An 18686-nucleotide genomic window follows, 5' to 3' on the forward strand; every position below is an offset into this window, starting at 1 on the left:
TGAAAAATAAAGACATTATTAAATTTGCTAACGTTGCGAAAGGGGTTAAATCAATTTCTAAACAGAGATCGAAGACATTAGATCATGTCGAGAAATTGCTTTTGCTTTGGATAAATGAAAAACGGCGTGCCGGCGACAGCGTATCGGAAGAAATTATTTGCGAGAAAGTTAAAAGGATACATGCTGATCTCATGAAAAATCAAGCAGAAACTAGCACGGAAAGCGAGGTGTTTAAAGCCAGCCATTTTTTTTACATGAGAACGAATTAATCATTTTTACATTACTTCTTATGGAAAAGGTTGGTTTGGTATACGTCCTATTCGGTATAAGTCCAAACACCAGGAACGGATTAAGGTCGTATACCGAGGTTCCACTGTATTTAAGTTTCATTGATGATCATGATTTTAGAACTTATTAGTGAATTGTATTATTTGTTGAAACACAAATGTAAACAAATTACAGTAAAACCTTTTTAAGGAAAAGTTTAAGGAGTAAAAGAAAAAAGTCTCAACTTTGAGGTCTTATCTGTTTTCAGAGGTGATTCAAGATCAACTCAGGCCTTCGGAAAGGTCAATGCCAATGTTTAATTTGATGCCAATTTCTGATCCTAACTGGAAATGTTTACTGATCTTGGAACTGACATTTTTTAAATTAAGAATTGTATACTTTAACATTATTAACCCAAATGCCAGTCATTCGAAATTCTGATGGCAAACAAATTATTAAAAGGAAATATTTTTACAATAAAAATTCTTTGTTTTGAGAAGTGACTTTTGGTTAGTGTTCAGACCATGTCTAGGACCTTACATTTGCCCTAGTAATTATGAAATAATATTAATTGCTATTATTCATGAAATGGTTTTTTGATCAGTTTCATCTGACTAATTGATATCAGTTATTGTCAAAACAATTTTAAGTGACTAATGTATATTAAATGGTATATTAAAAACTAGATAAAAACTTGTAAATTGATTTGATATATTTGAAATTTGAAGTAATATAAAATTGAACAATACACTATTAATGATAAACAGAACATTTGCCAAATGGTACCATATGATATTAATTGGTATCATTTGATGCCATTTAATGTCACTCACTAAATGATGTCAGTTAACATCAATTGATATCATGTATTTAGAATTTAAAAATGTGATTACATTACAAAATAATTTGATAACAGTTGATATTATTTAATATTCTCATCTACAAAGTAAATGATTGCAAATTAATTGCTAATTATTATCATTTAATGTCATTTTCTACCAATTGGCATCAACTCATATTATTTGAAGTAATTTGCTAATAGTAGATGATTTCAAATGATATTTTTATTAGGGGGTGTCTAAATGGGGGCTGCAAATCTTTTTGTGTTGATGATTTTGTTAAGTGAAATTTTTTCTTTTAGTTTTTTCTCCTTTATATTATATTAATTTATTATTATATTTGTGAGTTATTATTAACATTAAATTGCATAATAATTGCTCAAAAGAAATAATTTTCCTACAAAGAAATAATTTTTCTACAAATAATAATTCCTACAAAGAAATAATTTTTTTTATTCCTAAAGGCAAATTATCACTTTGGCAAAAACATTATCCTAGAAAACCTTGTGTTAAAGCTCAAAAGTTAGAACATTTCTTTTAATGTCTCAAAATTAAAATAAAAAATTTTCTTACATACAGTAGCTTAATTTTTTGTTTTCATTTCATTTGATGTATACATATGGTTTATTTTAATCAGTCCATTGAAATAACTAAAAAAATATACATCTTGAAAAAAATTTATTAAACCAAACATGTTAGACTTCAAGGGTGCCGCAAGATGACATTATTGGTTTCATCATAGATTGCACTACAGCTGATAAAAACAGAATTACAGAAAAACAGAATCAACTTATTTTCTTAACTTATAACCTGCATTTTTTATTGCATATTATGATTCTATAAAAAAAAAATGAATAAACTTTTACCTGAAATATTTTTTCTGTGAATTTTTATGTAGTTAACACATTGTGTACATTCATCTACAAGTATGTGGACAGTATGGTAGCTGTGAAGTTCATTGAAAAAAGGAGGAAAAAGACTAAAAATTCATTGGAAAACTATTATTATTTAGTGTAATCATTCTTTTTCTTTAAATAATAAACTGGTAAAACAACTTTTGTCTTCGTGTATTAAAGCCATTAAGCTTGTGATAAAGAGAAGACGTTAATCTTGGCTTATTTTTAAAATCTATCCTGAAACTTAGCTTGAGACCATCTTAAATTTTCTTAATGCATTTTTTATGTTAATTAAACTTTTAGCAGAATACTTCATTAACATGAGTCCCCTTGTGGCCATGTATGCCATATTTTAGTTAGGTTCTTTAGGATGTTTTTCATTCTTTCTTCTTTGTCCTATTCTTTTCTTGCCTTCTCTGTTAAATCTTTCACTTCAACCTATATCTGTGGTAGACCTCCATTGTTAGCAGAGCTAGTCTTACTGCTTGAGTAAAGAGCTACACTTTTCAAAAGTGAAATTGCAACATCATGAAGGAGTGCATGTAGCTACAAGTACATCTCAAGACTGATAGAGGAGAGGGACATATGCAAATGATTAAAAGAACAAACAATCATATTATATGCAACAGACACCTGTTTGTTCAATAACGAATATGGTTTCCACAGGCAGCTATACAGGCCACAATACAATGAGACATACTATTGTGAGAAATCAGACTTCAATGTAAACAATTTAAAGTCATAACATCAACTTTCACACCTGGGAGTAAATCATTTGTTAAGTTCTAAGCAGTGAAAGCGATACTTTCTCATAACCTCCTGACCTACTATCTCAATTTCTCCAAGTCAATATAGCCAGGAACTGCAAGTTTAGGCAGTCATTACCAGTCACTCTTGAATTAATTAAAGTCATCAAAATTTTCCTGTGTCAGTGCCAATCGTACTTTGTCAGATTTTTACATTACCTCAACTGTGCCTAGAAGAAGAACTTTCTTGATCCAGACCAGTCCAGAATGATCCAAATCCAAACCCTCAAGGTCCTAATCTCAATCTCAAATCAAGAATCTCAGATCAAAGAATCATCACCATCAACATAATAAAGAAAATTGAATAAATTAATAAAACAAAATAATTATAAGTCGTTAAAGTGAAGATATCTGTTTGTTTTAATACAATAAAATAGTTAATAACTGAAACTTGATATAAAGAAATATTACAGAGTATAACAAATTTGTATATGAATTACTTGTAAACTTTTTATTTTATTTAATTAGCTTCCAGTTATTTTATGTTTGTTAAATCCAACGATGGAAGAATATCATTGGCAATTGATTTACAATGCACTTCAACAACCATTTGATGAAAAACAAATAATTACAATAGAGAATTTAGAGAAAATTTCTGTATATGATTATGCTGATGAAATTCGAAAGATTTCTGAACAAGCAACAGCTGAAGCAAGTCTAAAGACATTACTAAAAAAGGTAAATATATACAGTAATGATAATTTTTGAAAATATTATATTAAGTAAAATAATACAGTATTTAAAAGTTTATAGTAGTTTTACTTTATAATCTGTTTAATTTTTTCCTTATTATATCACTAAATTTCATTTTATTACAATTCAAAAGTATTTCGTATATATTAAAAATTATATATTTAATCATTTTGTTTTCATTTAATTTATAATTTATAAATCAAAATTTTATTAAATATTGAAACTTTATTTCATTCTAATATCATCATTTGAAATTATTAATTTCTTTGTATATTTTTTAATCAGTGAATCATTTAACATTCACAACAATACTGTCAATTTTTGCATTTTATTACTTTTTATGCTACTTAAATTCCTATAGATGTTTTGATTATTATTTTAGAATAATATAAATATAATATAAACACATATTTAAATGAGTAAAACAATGTATATTATAGATTTAATATCAGAGCTCTACTAATTTTTAAAAACCTTATTAGAAGTTTTCCTGAACTAAAAAAACAATATATTCTCCAGCTCTTTTATTTATAGTTATTTACATTTTTGCAATTCCTTTAGGTTCATATATAAGTGGTAAAAATATACTTCATTGTTCTATGAGTCTCTGATAACATTGTAAAAGATGTTCTGTAAAATACATATTGGATTTTCTGATAAATGCTGAAAAATTGATATATCTGTTATTGCTAAGAATCTAACCATAACATTAAATGAATGTAGAATAGGGTAGTGATAATTAAAATTTCAGTTAGACAATAAAATATATGAGAACTTGTAGTATAATTCACAAAAAATCAAATTTATCACAAAAAAGCAAAGAAAATTGCCTATAATGTTATGAGTATATAACATAATTTAATTAAATAATAATGTTATAAATAAATGTTTTCAGTTTTATTGTTCAATGTTTTGATTTTTAGGTGAAAATAAAGATATTTGGTTTTGACTTTTTGACTAAGAGCTTCTCTATTTGCTAATAGAAAACTAAACCAGTGTAATAGCAATACTTATTTATATGAGTTGATTGGAAAGTAAAGATCAATTGCAAGTTACACTTTGCTTACATACATTTTATTCAAACTTATACATCTATAAATAGTAGTCAGTTCAATACAGTGATCATTTGGCTTTTTATTCAAACAGATAGCAAAATAAAAGTCTATTTTTCTCCATCTTCTAAATGATTCAAGCACTTGATAATGTGACACCAATTATTTTATGCTCCTGTGTAAAAAATGTGGAGCTTTGCAATCAGAATCATTCTCTCATAGTCGGATTTAGCACTTGAGAGGCCCCAGGCACAATTCAATTTTGAGGCCACCCTCTAAATATTTTCACTACCCCTGCACCCTACATTGTGCATTCTATGTGCAAGTTTTTCTCTGGTAGGCACTATACCAGTGGTCCAAGAAAAGTAAGATATAGGGAAATAACATTGAAAATTAACCAATATAAAATTACAACAGCCTGGCTGTATTTAGAAGGTTTCTGATGTTCAGATTGTATTAATTATAAAAATTGAAAATTATTGGTACAAGAATTACTAAGTTTCAATAAGTAAAAGTGTTAAAAACAAAAAAAATCTAGTAATCAATGGATATAAAAAAAATAATTTATTTTAAAATTTACTACTGATTACCACCTGCAAAACATGTCATAGCTGGCATTATTCATTTGTCAATTTAATTTAGGGAATACTGCTAAATTATTAATTACCTTTATTATGAAAAAATAAGAATTAAACTAAATAATTTTTTATTTTGAGAGCTGAATTTTGTGACCCTAGACATGCACCTCGTGTGCCTGTGCAGAAATCCACCACTGCTCATAGTTGCTTGGACTTCCATCACTCTGGAATCACCAATAGCCAAATGTTTAGGTTCAAATGCATGAAACCACTTGGTGACAGGTCTGTTGCTGAAATTTGGATGAAAATATGTGAATCATCTACCATATGGCCATATGGTAGATGATTCACACATTTTCATTCAAATTTCAGCAACAAGTGTTTGTCTATAGAGCTGTAAGAAACCTTATGTTGTTGTTAAAAAGCATACCTCTTTTTGAAAGATGTGCAAGTTTCTTACTGTAAATGGTCTATCAAAAACATTGAAGTGTAGTACAGTATTAATGAATCACTTATTATGTGCCATGTTTCATGAACTCCAGTAACAGCTCATTGTGGGAATCTCAAATCATGATGACTATAGATCTGGTATAGTTAGTATGCTTCTATTCCATAAATGCTTTCTTCATTTCTGAGGTTAATTGGTATATTTAGATTCATTCAGGCTTTGTTGTCTGTAATTGAGCAGTTAAAGCAGTTTATTCCTTTTACTTCACTTTTTTCTGACATTGTCTGTTTGGTGTGTTTTCAAATTATTCATAAGCTATCTTGGTATTTAGTAAGCAAAAAACGTTTTGATGGTGCATCTTATTGTGAACAGTGGCATATGTTACCTCCTGATGTCCAACACAGTAGCAAGATAATGCAAAGTCACTTGTCTACTTTCAGAAATAAGCTGATCAATTCTTATAGCATTGACTTTCAATTTCAATGTCCTTAGTCTTCCAATTTGATCTTCATTGTAAACATTAATTAGCCCTTCCTCAAATCTTTCAAACTATTTGCAACATGGCAATTTGTAACACTTTCTGTATACTTCAATGAATTGTCAATAAATTTCTGTTACAGATGTTTGTTTTAGAAGAAAGAAATTGGATAATAGCACACTATCTTTCTAGTCATAGATGTGAAGCTATTGCTTCACATCTATGAGACACAGGCTGTGACAGAAGCCATCATTTTTATAGGATAATTAAAATTATACATTAAACATGATTTTTAACTGAATATCAAACAGAAAATATTAAGCAATAATAAAATTAATTAATAATTGTTTTAAAATTGCATTATTAATTACTATAATAATTTCAATCTTTATTGTTCATTTTAAAGGTTAAAGATGCATGGGAGAGAACAGAATATGTTGTCTTACCATATAAATCTGGCAAGGATGTGTATATTTTGGGAGGAACTGATGACATACAAGCTTTATTAGAAGATTCAATAATGACTATAGCAACAATTCAGGCATCTAAACACGTTACTCCCATTAAGAGTGAAGTAGAAGAATGGAGTAGACGTCTAGAATTATTTGCTGAAACATTGGTAAATTAAACTTTTTAAACAATTAAATATAATGAGAATCTAAGAATATGATTAAAAATTTACACTTACACATATTTTGTTCATCATATATGATGTGCTATTGATCACATGCACAATAACAATAACTCAATAGATAAATTAAAAAACAGAAAATGCTAATAAACCTTAAAGGGTCACTTTTTATTGCAATAAAATGTTTTTCTAGCTAATTCTTATCTCATTTTCAGATACAGGCAAAAGTTTGAAGATCAGAATATATTAAATAGTTAATTAGTATGTATGTTAATTTATTTTACATAGTTAACACAAATTTTTAAATTTATTAATGTGTCTTTTTGTGTGAATAAAATTCAAAATTATCATTTAATGTGTTTTATTCTTTGAACTTTTTAGTGTGGATCTGAAGATAAGACATGAATTATCTTGAAAAATGCTTAATTACAATAAAAAGCAACTTCTTAAAAGTTTTTAACATTTTCTGATTTTAAATTATAAAATTTAAGTATTTTTAACTCTAAATGATTATAGCAAAATTCAGTTATTGATTCATTTATTTATTTATTTATTTTTTTGAAGATTACAAAATTTTCACATAAATATTACTGAAAATTTATTTTGTAGTTAATATGCATAGCAATTTTATTTTTACAGAAGTTTTTATTTCCAATGCCTCCATTGATTCATCTTTATAATTTAACTTTTAATAAAGTATTTGTATTTTGATTTATATTTCTACCTATCTCTTATTATTCATAATCTCAGTATGACAAATTTCAATTAAATTTGGTCATTTTCTTATGTGACGTTTAAAACTTTGTCGTAGTAATGGCACAGTAAGATCCTACTTAACGCGGGGGATGCATTCCTATACGACAAAACGCACTAAGTGAAACAGCATTAAACAAGATCATTTTAACAGAGTAAATAGGGAAAGGGGAACAAGTGACCAAAAATTAACAAATTTTACTGTAATTTTAAGTTATTTTTATATTAATTTGCATAATAATATATGTTAAATAACACATAAACATATGCACACAGAAATGTAAAGTTCATTTTTTTGTGATGAAGGTCCTGGCTTTTTTGAAATTCTTGTTTTTTGTGATAAAGTCGTGTAGTTTCATTTGTCGCTTTTTTTTTCTTTCCATAAACAAATGTCAGTAGCGGATGATCACATCCAAAACACCTTGTTTTGCTTTTGCACCCCTTTCAAAGTCAGGATCATTCACTACAATTTGATCAACGATTTTGGTTATCATTACCAAACTTTTACTAAAGAAATCTGTAGCAAGTTCTTTGGGTTCCTTGTTTTCAGTACCTCTATTTTTAAGTTCTACACGAATTCCTTGTTCTGTCAGTTTTTGAAGTCATCATTGGTAAGGCTCTAGTAGAAACCTGCAGTAACTCCCCAATATCCTGTTCATCTACATCTCTTGTATTAATTAAGTTGACAATTTTGTCAACCTAACAATACATTGAAAGGCTCTTCTCGATGAGAATTCTTGGATACCTTCAGCCATAACGTATTCCACGCTCCCTCCGTTCATGCATTTATCAGTTAATTCTTGCCAAGCCAAGTCAATATTTTCTATGGTATCCATGATATTATATTTTTTCCAAAATTGCATGAAACAAACATAGATTTAAGGGAGGTACAGCACTATGACTAATTTCTACCTTTTGCTGATTGGATTGTGTTTGGGAATAATCGTATTATATACAAATCAATGAATTATTGTGTTAATTTGAATCAGTGTAAATTTTGAGTGGTTTTTTAGAACCCAGTTGAAAATTATCTTCATTTTGATTTTACAAAGTATAAATACATTTGTCAATGTTTTTTATATAATGTGTAAGGTTGCCAACTTTTAGGGGCAATAAGTTAATTGTGCGTCAGGAAAACCTAGGGGCGAATCGTATGTGGGTGGCGGTGGCAGAGGCAAAGATGACAAGTGTCTTACAAAACCATTTATTTTTGTCATAAAATTAACTTACATAATAATGGCACAGAAAATTCGATCTAGATTGTTTTTTGCTGGGAACTCCCGATGTCAGTGGATGGGTGAAGGCTGGTGTCTGAAGTTGTGTGTCCTGGGTCCTTGATAGAGGAGTGTCCATTGCAAAGGAGGTGACTCTGATGGGTGATGCTGCAGATGGATGGAGATCTTGGGCCACTGGTGGAAACACTTGTCTGGAGGAGAACTGCCGCTTGACCTTGAGACCCGGTGGTTTTTTATAGGATTTTCCCCCAAATCTCACCCTTTCGATTGGTCCTGTTCACTCTTTCTCTTACCCCGATTGGTCATTCTTTTGTCTCTAGGCAAAAACCAAGACTGATCTGGATCGGGAAAGGTCCGAGAGGTGTCAACGTAGCCTTTGAAATCTGCACTTGTATTTTACTCTGTTATGGCCCTTTTCCTGATGTTTTTGAATCTAAACGATCTACCAGATGTTATGGTGGCCATTTACCTCCCAACGGGTTCGGGCTAACATGACTTAACAGATGTCCTTTTGGTCATTAACCCATTTTTCTTGATTGTTTAGACCCAACACTTGTTTGCGAGCATCTTGACAAAGCTCTCTCTCTCTCTGTTGACATTCCCCTCTGCCGTTTATCATCGTGTTGCGTTTGTTTTACAATAAGTAAGAAAGTTTTCTTCCTGTCTGGGTTTTGTCACCAACATACTCCCTTGACCCGATTTGACCTCTGAATCTCTCTGACTTAGGATTGTAAGGGTTGTAAAAGTGACATCAAAATTTTGATGCACTTTTACAACCCTTACAATGTATAATTAATTTCTTTCATGTAATATTGTCAGACTTTATTGTTTACATCTTTTTATTTAATTTTTTACATGTTTTTAAATGTTTAAGTAAGTGTATATTTATATTTTTCTATTGTCTTTTTATTTTATCATTGTTATTTTTTTTTATTTTTAATTATTGTTAGTTTTGGGTAAATTGTAATGGGGGTGGATATCACTGTTTTTCCACATTTCCTAACATGTGTAATATAAATAAATAAATTTAAGTAATGTAATATTTGTTTGGAGAGAGAGAGAGAGAGCTCCGATTTCTGTTTTCTATCTTCTTGACTAATGTCTGCTCAGTGTGGAGTGTAGCACTTTTGATCTTACCTTTGATGCTTAATGAAAGGTTTTTATTATGTGTATGGATTCTAGTTGAAGAAGCTAACATAAAATATATTTATTATTATTTTCTGTATATTAAATTTTCTTTTTTATTTTTTCTGTTAATTATAAAATTATTTACATGTGAAATTTTATGATAAGTCAAACTATTTTCCCATTTCATTTTATTTCATAAGCAGTATTGTTTCTTGAGATACATAATAAATCACTTATTATATTTTCTTTTAAGAATTTAAATTTATTCAATGCACATTTTATTATAATTTTGTTATTTTAGATTATGATTTTTCTTATAGGAAGAATGGTTAAATTGCCAGAAAAGTTGGATATATTTAGAAAATATATTTAGTGCACCTGATATTCAGCGTCATGTTCCCGTAGCTGCAAAGTTATTTTCAGATGTAGATAAGTCATGGAAAGAAATTATGGCAAGAGTAAATAGAATACCGTTAGCTATGAGAATTACTACACAACAAGGTAAATAAATAACAAACCTAAATCTAAACTTTGAAATGACTTTAGTATGATTTACATAACAGATAAAATTCAATAATAATGTCATTTAAAGTGCTGTAGAGACAATTTTTGAGTTTAATGAAATTTATTGAGAAAGATGTGTCATATTTAAAAGAATATAAGTATTTTTAATTTATAAAATAGTCTTATTAACAAAAGCCTATTCTAACTGAAAAAATCAAATGATAATAATCTAAAATGTTAAAACTTATATTGATATCATTATTTGTCAGCTGTTTTCTAGATACAAATTTATAGCACAATAACATTTCTCATAAATTTTTTAAAACATTTTCTATCTGCAGACTAAAAATGTAATGTAGGGTCCAAAATAAATTTTAGGAACTGAGCTTGATGTACTTGATCAATTCATCTATGAAAATTTCTAACTTATCAATAATAATAAACGACACTTTTAGCCACAACTTTAATTTAGATAGAGTTAGATAACCTAATAAATAAGTTTTTAACAATTTGGAGAGCTTATCATACCAAGGCTGACCAAAAAATAGACCAGACCTTTTATAAAAAAAATTAGTCTTTAATAATCACCATCAAATTTAGGAAAGGATGCATTTCGGGTGCAAGGACCCTTCATCAGCTTACAAACACATAGTACCAACATAGTACCAACTTAGCATACATACAATTATAACACTGATAGTTAACCAATACAAAGGGATTTTTTGATATATACAGTGCACTGTATTTACAATAGTTAATACAACCCATATACTAAAGAACTAAAAACTATCAAGCATAAAATTTATAACACCAACTCGTATCTATAAACCTTTTACTGGTGCGCGTATCACCACACTCTACAACAGTTACAAATGTTTTCAAACCATTACAGTTCTTCTTCAGGTAACAATCCCCTAACGGAATGCGGTTCAAAGTTGTTACGAAATACGATCCGGAATGATGTCCCAACCTGACGACATCACTACGGACTTGTGCATTATGCATGGTGTACTCTATCTTAGAGATTTATCTATTAGGGCCTGCCAGGCCATTGATAGAGCGATTTCATCCTTGTAGTTAATGCAATTACGTCCTTCACTCATGTTTAGGCATATGTAGATCACCTCCAGCCATCTGAGTTGGTTTGTATGGTGGGTGGTGTGAATGACCTTCGCTTGAGAGAATATGGGTTCTATGTCAGGATCTGACGAGTATACAGCAAGAGCTGTGTTGGTTCTTTCATGGTTGATATCCGCTTTATGCTCTTTGATCCGGGTTACTAGGGGGCGTTTAGTTGATCCTATGTAGATCATATTTCTATCACACCTGTGATCAATGATAGGGATAGTGTAGATGCTGGGGAGCTTATTTCGGTCTGGGGTGTCTTTTCCGTTCTTTAACAAATCAAAACTCGTAGCGCATCTTCTAAATGTAATACGGATATTCCTTTTCTTAGCTATCTCCTTGTATATGGATTTTAGAACCGGATTATATGTGATAGGGATGTTGCTACTAGGAGTAACATTGGAGAGTTGGTGACGGTTTGCTTCCTGCTGCGTTTTTGCGTTCAGTTTATTTATGAGCCCATGGTGTCCGTGCTGTTTGGCTATATCCTCTATGCATTTCATTTCGGACCAGAGTGCTGTTTGGGACAAGGAATGTGTGTGTGCGCCCTTCTGATCAAGGCTTTGAACGCTGTGACTTTGTTTTGTGGAGGGTCACGTGACCTTGCTGGTATGTATAAATCAGCTGAAGTCAGTTTGCGATAAACCTCTGTGTGGACAGTTGCGCTCTCAATCTTAATGTTAATGTCCAGGAAGTGAGCCTCTGTGGGATGTGCCTGGACATTAATAAATCTTATCATATATATGTCATGTCTGTTCCTATCATTTTTTATCATTTAAATGGGCTAAATGATGTCAGTTGATATTTTTACTAGAGTTTTATTTGAATAATCATACTTCACATTTTTGAAGTTACAGAATAATTTTCTTGTGATTGACTAGAACAAATTGTATAGAAAATGTGTAATTGACAATTTTAGCTGTTTTATATACATTCTCTGTTCAATTAGAAGGAAAAAGTTCTGCAATTTTAAAAATCCAAAGAAGTTTGACTACTGAAATGAAAATATTTGAAATTAATAAATTAAATTAAATACAACTTTTAAATGTGTTTATGTAAATTTTTCATAAACTATAATTGCCCAATGTTCTGGCAGTATTACCTTATATTCTTTCTCTTTTAGCCTTATCTTATATAAATTTAAATTTTAAAAAATGTATTATTAGCTTATTATGTTATTTTTTTTTTAATTTTATAAATTTATAATTGATATTTGTTCATAAATAAATAAAATTTTTAAAAACTATTTCAAGTATTTATTTTAATTAAATAGGTATGATAGAAGAGTTTCAAAGCAATAAAGCACAGTTGGATCAAATAAATGCTTGTTTGGAAGCTTATTTGGAGTCAAAGCGTGTCGTGTTTCCAAGATTTTATTTTCTATCCAATGATGAACTTTTAGATATATTATCTGAAACAAGAAACCCACTAGCTGTTCAGATTTATCTCAGGAAATGTTTTGATGCAGTAGCTGAATTGGAATTTGGAACTGAAGGTAAAAATACAGGATATATTTTTATATTATAAGTATGCAATATTATTTATTTTCATTCAGTTTCCCATTTATTCATAAAAATGTTTCTTTGAAGTATCAACTGTAAAATATTCTTTCAAAATTAAGGTATTCCATATGAAACTACAGCATGTTATTCTCTAGAAAACAAAATGGAGTAGCAGAAAAGAAAAATAGATATCTACCAGAGATGACAATATTTGTGTTAATTGATACTGGATTACTCAACAAATACTTGAGTACTTGAGTCCAAAAGAGAAAAGGCTGTCTTATGACTTAGCCCTTGGAAGTTGGAAGTTGAAGAGGGGGTATGGAGGAGAGGAAGTTGTGGTTTGAAAGGAAAGTGAAAGCATAGAAGGGGAGTGTGAAGGGTGGGATCTCATTGGCGTGTTACATCGCAATTATTTTAGACAAAACATTGATATTTACAGGGAACAATTTGGTCTGATGAGACATGACGATACAGAGGATACAATTGGGATACATAATCACAATACCGCAGATAGAAGGTAACATACCCTTGCTAGAGGTAAATAACACAGGTTTTGTATAATCCAAGGTACATAGATAAAGTATTATATATAATCCTAAGTACATAGATAAGGTTTTGTAGATGGAGAGGACGACATCGCGTTACAGTAGGGTAGTACTTCATAAGTTAAAGTCCGATGCGCCTATTTACACATTGCAGGCTGAGAGGACAACCTAGTACAACAGTAGGGTCGCCCTGCGTAGAGGAGTGGTGGCCGGTTACTGCGAGCCTCCATACAGGCTTGGTCGCTGGAATGATCAAAGATCCTGCACTTGGTGATAAATTTTTCAAGCAGTGAATAGTTCCTTTTGGTGCTGAGAAAGTCCTCCCATGGTGGGGGGCCAAGTCTTCCCGTTCTCCGTGCACTGAGTGATTAGTTTGCCCCTAGGTGCATCATATAGTGGACAGTCCAAGAGTGTATGGCTGATGTCACCTATTGTCGTGCTGTCACAGCTGCAGTAATCATTGTCTCTTTTCTTGATGCGGTGTAGGTAACTAGGAAGATTCCCATGGCCGGTTAGAAGCTGAGTCATGCAGTAGGAAGGGGTGAGGTAGCCCATGGCTTGGCGACCAGTGATGGATGGTAAGAAGCGGTAGGTGGTCCTTCCTGTTGACGAGTTAGACCAGTCCTTTTGCCATTCTTTATTGATCTTCTCTTTTATGTACCTGTGTATATAACTGATGGGGAGCTTATCAAAAGTGATAGATAGTTGGTTGCTGCTGGCGGCCTTTTTAGCCAGCATATCAGCCCTATCGTTTCCTTGGGAGCCAGAGTGCCCGGGAACCCAGCAGAAAGTGATTTGTCTCTGCTTGCCTAAGTGTCTTGCAAGATGCTGGATGTTCACTTCTGTTTTAGTGTTCTTTTTACTGCCATTTATGCTGTTTAATACGTAGCGACTGTCCATGGAGATGTTTATTGGGCCCTTGAAATTTTTGATGTTTTTGGAGATGTAGAGTAGGGCCCTTTCCATGGCCCATAGCTCGGCCTGATTAACGGTGCAAAAGTCTGCCAACTTGTAGTACTCTTCGTGTGCCACGGCTTTTTGGTTATTATAAATGACCATTGCCGCCCCAGTGCCACCATCGTTCTTGGCACCATCAGTGAATATCTCCCAGTTGAACTTGGGGTGGTTGCTCTCTTCTTTCATGTTAACATGAATACTGCTCCTTTCCGCAAAGTGATTTTGGTCAGTGACACTGTTAATATAGCTGTCTATACTGTATTTGCTTTTTTTTTCCTTTACCTCTTGATCCTCCTGACCCAACAAATACTAGGGAGAAACAGTGAATAACACAAATTATCTAAAGAATAGATTAAATATTAGCAAGTGAAACAATTGTGTATGAAAAATGGCATGGAAAGTATCCAAACCTCTCTCATATAAGAATTTTCAGATGCTTATCCTACGTTATTAACTCTAAAGAAACACATAAGAAAGTAGAATCTGAAGCTACAAAACTAATTTTTGTAGAATACAAGAGAGCATCAAAAGCTTACTAATTAGTTGACAGAAAAATATAGGATAACCATAGGCAGAAATGTTTACTTTTTGGAAAACAGCAAACACAAAGACTTCAAAGTTGATGTACACAATAATAAAATCTCAAAACAAGTTAAAATAGGTAATAACATTAATTAAAAAGAACAACATGAAACAAACATTTAAACAAGAAAGGGAAGAAACTGGCATAAATTTAAGGATATCATAAAGAATTACTTACAGAGTATCACCCATAAGGTGAATAGAAACAATCATCTTATTAGTGAAAGAGGATGCAGTAGAATCAAGAGAAATGTAGCAAGGCAATCACAGGTAAATGCTCCAAAGAATGGATTTAAACCATAAATAAGGAAATAACATCCATGCAGCACAACAGCACACAAAACATAACCAAAATATCATTTTATAAGCAAATTAAAAAATTCAGAAGAAATTAATTTAATTCATTCTCCAAGTCAACTAATGACAGCTGACTTGTTAACCAAATTGTTTGATGCAAATAAGAAAAATAAATTTACTTCTTTTTATTATAACACATCCCCCTCATTGATTGATCATTAATATAATCCAATAGCATAATATATTATATTAATGATCAATCAATGAGGGGGATGTGTTATAATAAAACAATTGAAGTTATTAATATGTTTATATCACATTTTATTATAACAATTTTGTAACAACTTTTTCTATTATATAATAAACAGTTTGTGGTGCTGGTGACCTATTAGGGAACTGTTAATCATGGTAACCTTCTTTTATTCTCCTCCTTTCTAATACTGACCTTCTGTTAGACAAGTTATGTAATTTTTCTTTTTTTTTTACATAACCTGTTCTATGAATTTAACCAGTTATATCACAATTGCCTACAAGCAGAACATGTCTAACATAATAAGATTTTAATTTTTAAAATTTTGTATTTGTTGTTACAGTAATAGAACATCTGAGCAATTTAGAATATTTCTGTATTTGTGTTGCTGATGATGGACATTAGGCTTGAAAACATTTCAGTTTAAAAACTTTTTGACTTATTGAAGAAAATTAGGAAATTATTGTTGTTTTTTGTTACATCTAATTTCAACATTTTATCTAACTTTCTAGAAAAATTTATTTAACATTTTTTTAATTGAATGTAAAAGTATCTAAAATAAATTGATGCAAAAAAACAAAAATTGTTTTTATTAGTTAAAATTTATAAATTGTTATTGTAAACTGCTATTTTGTAACAGTTATTGAAGAAGAAATGGAAAGTCAGGATGTGGAAATACTTTATATTCAAGCTGTTATATCTCCAGAAAAGGAAAAACTTTATTTTTCACAGGTAAAAAGCTAATTCATGACAATTAATAAAAGTAAATTCTGTTATTAATTACTGTTAAAATTGATATTAAATTTAACTCTTTGTTATAATTACAAAAATACTGAAAAATTCTTATTGGTAACAAGTTTTATTTAATTATAAACATTTTTAAAACCTATAAATTACAGATTAACTTATTGTCTGTTTTAATGTCCTTGATATAAAAATTTGTAGATATTCATATAATAATAATAATTTTTTAAATTTATGAATTTTGATGTAAATGTATATCATTCTGCTATATATTTTTTGTGATAAACATAATGTAAAAAGTATGTATTATATGAGGGCATAATTTATCAACAAATACGATTATAATTATGCTTCTAAAACATGAACTCTATTTATTGTATATATGATTTTTCAATTTAAACTGCAAGAATAAAAATGGAAACAGAATTGTAAAAAATCAAGTATCTGAACATTATTAAAATCTGATATTTTTTTATATTTGGATTAGACTTTTTTTTTGGAAACTTTAAAAGCTGTGAAGAATGTTTAATTATATACAGCCACTCCTCATGTAATGACCACTTGGATGTACTGTACAACTGACTCTCCAACACAGGGAATCTCCCTTTCTAAATTTCAGTCTAGTTCTTAAAGTCAGTACTCACTACACAAAGCAATCTCCAAAACTACATATTTCATTTATAAATTTGAACCTTTTCTCTTTTTGTGCATCTCATTTGAAGGACTTGATAACTAAAATATTAACCTGAATATTTTTTATTTGTGAATGAATTTCTTTGGTACATCATTTTCATAATTTTTGCCGATTGTGTTTTTATATTCTGTAATACGTAAATGATGCAAATTAAAACAGTTATCAAATTGGAGTTTCCTCTAGATTTTTTCTATATCCAGAATAAATGAAAAGGATTAAACTTCTTATTGATATTTAATGAACAATTTGCTTAACAATTTAATTAATCATATGATCAGAACTCAGTTGTTAAGTGAGTAGTGGCTGGCCGTAATAGAAATTATGGTTTTTAATTTTAGCAGTTTATTGTGTATATTTAAGACAATTGAAGTTAAAACATTCATTTCTAAGCAAGTGTTACCTTAAATGTGTTGGCATTTTTACATGAAATACATGAAACCCATTTCACCACCAGATATTTAGGAAAACAAAGTATTTAGTGTATTTAAGCCATCTTGCATCTTTTGCACTTGGCCTCAAAATTCTTTTACTCTATTCTGTGTACAAAATATAAAATTAGAATGTACACTTTTATTTATCAGGGAAAAAAAAGGAGTTTAAAAGAAGTCATTTACCATTAAAATATTAAAATCAATACATGCAAAAGCTGCTTAGCTATAACAAATAATAATAATAATAATATGCTTAATTAAACAATAACTGTAACTCAAGATTTAGGCTAGGTAGTAGGTTACCTGTAGCCTACTGACAACTTCCAACAAATGTTGTTAGCTTATGGGACTTCATATACTAGATGCAGGACAATTTTTTGAGCCCTTTTTTTTGGAAAAAATTGCATCTTATATGCCATAAAATAAAATAGTAATAAAATAAATAAGTAATAACTAATATATGAAACTCAAATAAGATATTTTTTAAATATTTGATTTCTTTTTATGTTTCACACTTACTAAAAATGTGTTTTTGTAAAATTATGTCTTGATTAAATTCAAAAATTTTATCTATTAAAAATAAAATAGATTATAGAGTTAAATTGAATATAGATAAAAAGTTATTAATATTTTAAATAATATTTTGTGTATGCTTATTGTAGAGAAAATTAAATAAAATAAGGAATTTTTGATCTTACTTGTGTATGGTCTCATGAGCAATGTTTTGCAAAATGAAATTCTTTACACCAGTGGTCACCAACCTTTCTAACCTCACGGACCACTAAATTTATAATTTTGAATCCTGTGGACCATTATTAAGAATTTTTTTTAAACGATGCAAACATCTATAGAATAATGATCATAAAAGTTCCATTTTACTTTTTTAATATGAAATTTACTTGTTTAATTATACGTAGGCTGTTTTTTTTTCAAGCTCTGATGGTCCATAAAAAAAAGACAAGTGTAAATAACAAAATGAATTTATTACCAAAAGTTAGGTACAAACATGGTTACTTTTTGACATAATCACTGTGAAGATTGAGACATTTGTCAAATCTGTGGATGAGCTTTTCCATCCCCTTGTCATAGAATGCTGCCATCAATGACTTGAGATGGGCCCTAACGTTTTTTTTTGAAGATCGTCATTAGTCTCGAACCTCTGTCCTCCTAGCTACTTTTCCTGTTCAGGAAAGAGGTGGAAGTCACTTGGTGCTAAATTGGGGCTATATGCTGGGTGTTTAAAGGTGA

The 18686-nt window shown here is 30.0% G+C and overlaps 1 protein-coding gene across 1 annotated transcript in view; it reads left to right on the forward strand.

Moving 5' to 3' along the window:
• Window positions 1–3279: 3279 nt before the first annotated feature.
• The window catches only part of LOC111639621 (dynein heavy chain 6, axonemal-like), a gene marked incomplete at its 5' end in the record, with an annotated part of 117688 nt that continues 102281 nt past the window's right edge, over window positions 3280–18686 (forward strand). The window contains 5 exons of the mRNA XM_023385518.1: window positions 3280–3486; window positions 6464–6676; window positions 10125–10305; window positions 12707–12928; window positions 16210–16301. Of these exons, the coding sequence (XP_023241286.1) occupies window positions 3280–3486; window positions 6464–6676; window positions 10125–10305; window positions 12707–12928; window positions 16210–16301 (915 nt within the window). The remainder of the gene's footprint in view (window positions 3487–6463; window positions 6677–10124; window positions 10306–12706; window positions 12929–16209; window positions 16302–18686) is intronic.

This window comes from Centruroides sculpturatus, unplaced genomic scaffold (assembly GCF_000671375.1).
Source record: "Centruroides sculpturatus isolate CEXI.00-Female unplaced genomic scaffold, Cexi_2.0 scaffold1335, whole genome shotgun sequence".
Lineage (NCBI taxonomy): Eukaryota > Metazoa > Arthropoda > Arachnida > Scorpiones > Buthidae > Centruroides > Centruroides sculpturatus.